The sequence below is a fragment of the Helianthus annuus genome, chromosome 16 (assembly GCF_002127325.2).
Source record: "Helianthus annuus cultivar XRQ/B chromosome 16, HanXRQr2.0-SUNRISE, whole genome shotgun sequence".
Lineage (NCBI taxonomy): Eukaryota > Viridiplantae > Streptophyta > Magnoliopsida > Asterales > Asteraceae > Helianthus > Helianthus annuus.
The window spans coordinates 153,558,646-153,562,783 of record NC_035448.2 but is presented as its reverse complement, the minus strand read 5'-3'; the positions used below and the strand labels follow the sequence as shown (position 1 = coordinate 153,562,783).

Below are 4,138 nucleotides of genomic sequence, written 5' to 3'. Positions count from 1 at the left end.
ATGTATGGAATCTATCAACCCATCCCGGATATTCGTTTATGTGCATCAATTTTGGTGGTCGATTTAAACTTCCGGTTTCGCTCTCGCTTAAGAGAATGCTTTGAATACTTGGAGTTTGATTTGATACGAATGCCCATTGACCGGTAGAAATTGCATTAGCTTGCGAAGATACCGGTGCGGGAGACTCGGCCCACGAAGGAGACAAACCCGTACTTCTATACTTGCCTTCATCCGTAGACGGATTGCCCCACCAGCTCGGATTCATTTTGCATATGTAAAGAAGAATCTCACTTTAAATCACACGAAACAGACAGTCAAAACAATTTTGCAACCTTTCTGTTAAAAATTGACAACACTCACGACGAAACACGTTCCACCAAACAGACTCGAGAAGTGACGAAACGGGCCCAAATACAAATTAAGGCCCAATGTATGGCGAAACAGATTTAAGCCTATTTTTGGGCTCTCTGTCGACGAACCAGGCCAACTCAGTTTGAGGCCCAATATAGGACGAATCAGGCCCAATCCTTTAGCGACGAAACAGGCCCAATCCTTGTTTGACGAAAAGGAAACCGACGAAACAGAATCAATGTCTTGTGACGAAACAAGTTCAGCGACGAAACGAAATGAAAGATGACGAAACAGATGTTGCTTTGCTTGGCGACGAAACGGAAAATATCAATTCCGGCGAAAGTGAAGTCGACGAAACTGAATCTTGTGTTTCGTCGAAGAGATTTTGTTTCGTCTGCTTGTTTGTTTCGCTGAAAAAGTAACACAGTGAGTTGGTGAAAAAGTTGGTGATGCTTTCGGCTGACCTTATCTCTTTACCGACATACACACTACCTCTCAAATCAACACCATACCCAACTCACCAACCAGTAAAGTGTATCAATATTTTAATCCTTTAACAATTTTCAATGCACAAACACTTTGACTATTACTTTCCAAAGGATCAAGAGGTTGTAAATAATGAAGAACACTTTGAATATGTGATGAAGGTATGAAGAACAACCCAGAAAATTTGAATTTTCCGGTAAACTAAAGAGTTTTCCGGTGAACCGAGAAGCTTCCGAACACAAGTTTTTGCTTAAAACTTCACTAAAAACCAATTTTTAACATGTGAAAATGAGAAATAACAAGGTTTTTATAAGAACTTTCAGCAAAATATGAAGATTTTCTTGATTTCAAGCAGATTTTTCAAGAAAAATATAAACTTCAAACACCCGGAAGAGCCAAGGCTCTGATACCACTTGTAGGTCCGGCTAAGGGAGGATCTAGTCGCCTAATCCTGGTTGTCAAACACACCCGGTTGTGCGGAATCCAACCGGAGATGCAAACGGAGATAGAGATAAGGAAACACAATATACAAGACACGAAGATTCAAAGATTAACACCACTGTATTAAAACTTGAAAATCAGTTACAGCACAATGTTTACAAATATTCTCTGTAAACTCTCTGGTTATCACTTGTGTCCTCACTCATACTTGTTCGTTCTGTCTTCAGTCTATTTATAGACCCTCAGCAACACAGCATTGACGAAACAGGACATGGCGAAACAAGTCATGGCGAAACGGACGATTGTCGACGAAACAGAAAGGAGGATGACGAAACAGTATCAAGGTCGACGAAACAGGCTTGTTTCGTCGACATCCCCTTTGATTCGTCGTCATGGGCTTTGGCCCAAACCGGTTAGGCCCAAGTCTTGTTTCGCCGAGATTCTTTTAGCCCAATAATATGTTTCAGCCCAATGCTTGTTTTAGTGCACAACGGAGGAATGTTGTGACTTAATCCGAATCACGTCGAGCCGAGTTGCGTCCACAAATCATGTATCAACAGGATCTCTTTTGAATTCATATCAATAAAATATATGTTTTTTTTTTTATGTAGCAACTTTTTTCTATAACACATGCATGTAGGGTAAGGGTCCATTATTACATATCATATCATAGAAGGCTTGCATCATATGCATACAATTATACATCGTATACTTTATAAGCGTCTAACCAAACTCGCCAATATCATACACAAATTAATAGAGCACAAATCATTTTTTTAAGACACACCACCACCTGTACCTTGCATGAATATAGAGAACAAATCCATAATGTAGGCTTCAAACTCTCATTTAAATAAGAAATTAATAATCATAATAACTGATTTTGAATCTTGTTTATAATGACACTAAATCCACTTGCAAGGTTATTATAAATAGATGAACCGAAAACCTGCTTATCAACTTTCAAGATAACCCATGAGCCTAAAGATCAAATCCCTCACGTGTATCAGTTCCCTTCCTTTTGAAGTCTTTCCACATCCTGCACAAATTGAATATGCTACTTTTCTTGCAACTCTTCGCGCCAATATTACATGCGGCGGCACTATTCTCTCATATTCATAATCATCTTCAAATAAATCCGACTCTACATATCCGACACAAGATATCCCTTTAGGAATACTGATTGGAGTCGAATGCTTTTTCGTTTTCTTCTTGCTTTTCTTCTTTAACTTGTAATGTTGCCATTCGGTGTGATTTTCTTGTGTGTTTTGTGCTTCAAACTCTACAAAAGTAACTTCAGATTCGTCAAATTCTTCAGCCATCATGGTGTTTTTTGAAGATAAAATGATGGCAGGTGAATGAAATTTGTATACATTGGAGAATTGAGGAATGTGATTGATGTGTGAAAGCAACGAAATTGAATCGTAGAAGGCACAGCATCATATATCGACATTATGTGTGCAATCATGTGCAATATTATATAAGTCTTTTGCTTTAATTAATATACAGCTTTTATACCGAACACTTTGTCAAAACAATTATGCATGTGAATATGTGATTGTGTATCACTTAGTTTAGTTAGTTATATTGGTTTTGGTTGCTCTTCGTTACTACAAACAATTCCCCCTAGAAAAAAAAACATATATAACATAGGATTAAGTTCACGTACAAAGTGCCTTATCGTATAAAAGGTACGAAAAGCATGAAAAAGCAAAAAAAAAAAAAAAAAAAAAATGCGGTGACATTTTCGTAATTATTTGCTCATTGGATAATTATCATAATAACTCTAAAAATGATCTTGTAGAGTAATTTTGATCTTGTAGGGTAATTATCAAAATTACTTTACAAGTGTATCAAAATTACTCTATAAATGCATTAAAATTACTCTGTAAGTTTATCAAACAACATACAATTCAAAATTACTCTACAAAATGATTTGTAGAGTAATTATATACTTAACAAAATTATCTTACAAAATCAAAATTATCATACAAGGTCATTTGTAGAGTAATTATGATATTCTACAAAATTACCCTACAAGAACATTTTACAAAAATACTCTACAAGATCAAAATTACCTTATAAGTTTATTTGTAGAGTAATTTTAAAAATTACTCTACGAGTAAATAATTACGAAAATATCACATTTTTTTTTTTACATTTTCACCCTATTCGTAAGTTTGTATGATAAGGGTATTTGATCTTTTGTCATATAACATAAATAATTGTGTATCACTTTCTTATAATATAATCCGGTAATCTAGCTAGAAAATCATGTATAACACGTTGCATGCTCAAATAATAATAATAATAATAATAATAATAATAATAATAATAATAATAATAATAATAATAATAATAATAATAATAATAATAATAATAATAATAATAAGGCACACAAATATATCCATCGGGAAACCTGTTTTAGGTAAAGAATTAACAAACGAGTTACCAATGGATTCTGTTGATTGATCGTAAAGGATGGTATCGCTAAGGGATTACCATTAGGTGTCATGGCGGGACAATCACGACAAACCACCGGCAGATTTAGTGACAAGAGTGTTACCGACACATCTACGACGGATGTTCCCTGTAGATCCAATCGATGGATTATTGGTCCAGAACCGATTGGTATTATTAATGGTTTAAGTGTAAAATAATATTAAAAATATTTACAATTTTCTAAAATCAAATTATATAATAGTTTCTGTAAATAAAAGATTATAAAATTTATAATGATTGTTGTAAAGTAAATAGAGTTAATTACATCGAAGGTCTTTATGATTTTCCCAAATTGTTACTTTGTTGCCTACGTTTTGAAAATAACATTGGTTATCTTTTAATGTTCACAAGCAGGTAA

General features: G+C 34.5%; 1 protein-coding gene across 1 annotated transcript; it reads right to left on the bottom strand.

Annotated features, from left to right (window-relative positions):
• Positions 1–2,234: 2,234 nt before the first annotated feature.
• Positions 2,235–2,600, bottom strand: LOC110944423. The gene has a single exon (XM_022186088.1). The coding sequence runs from the start codon at positions 2,598–2,600 to the stop codon at positions 2,235–2,237; it is 366 nt and encodes a 121-aa protein (XP_022041780.1).
• Positions 2,601–4,138: the final 1,538 nt, after the last annotated feature.

What these genes read in the sequence shown, in the direction of transcription:
- LOC110944423 (XM_022186088.1), bottom strand. Translation starts at nt 2,600, where the DNA reads ATGGCTGAAGAATTTGACGAATCTGAAGTTACTTTTGTAGAGTTTGAA.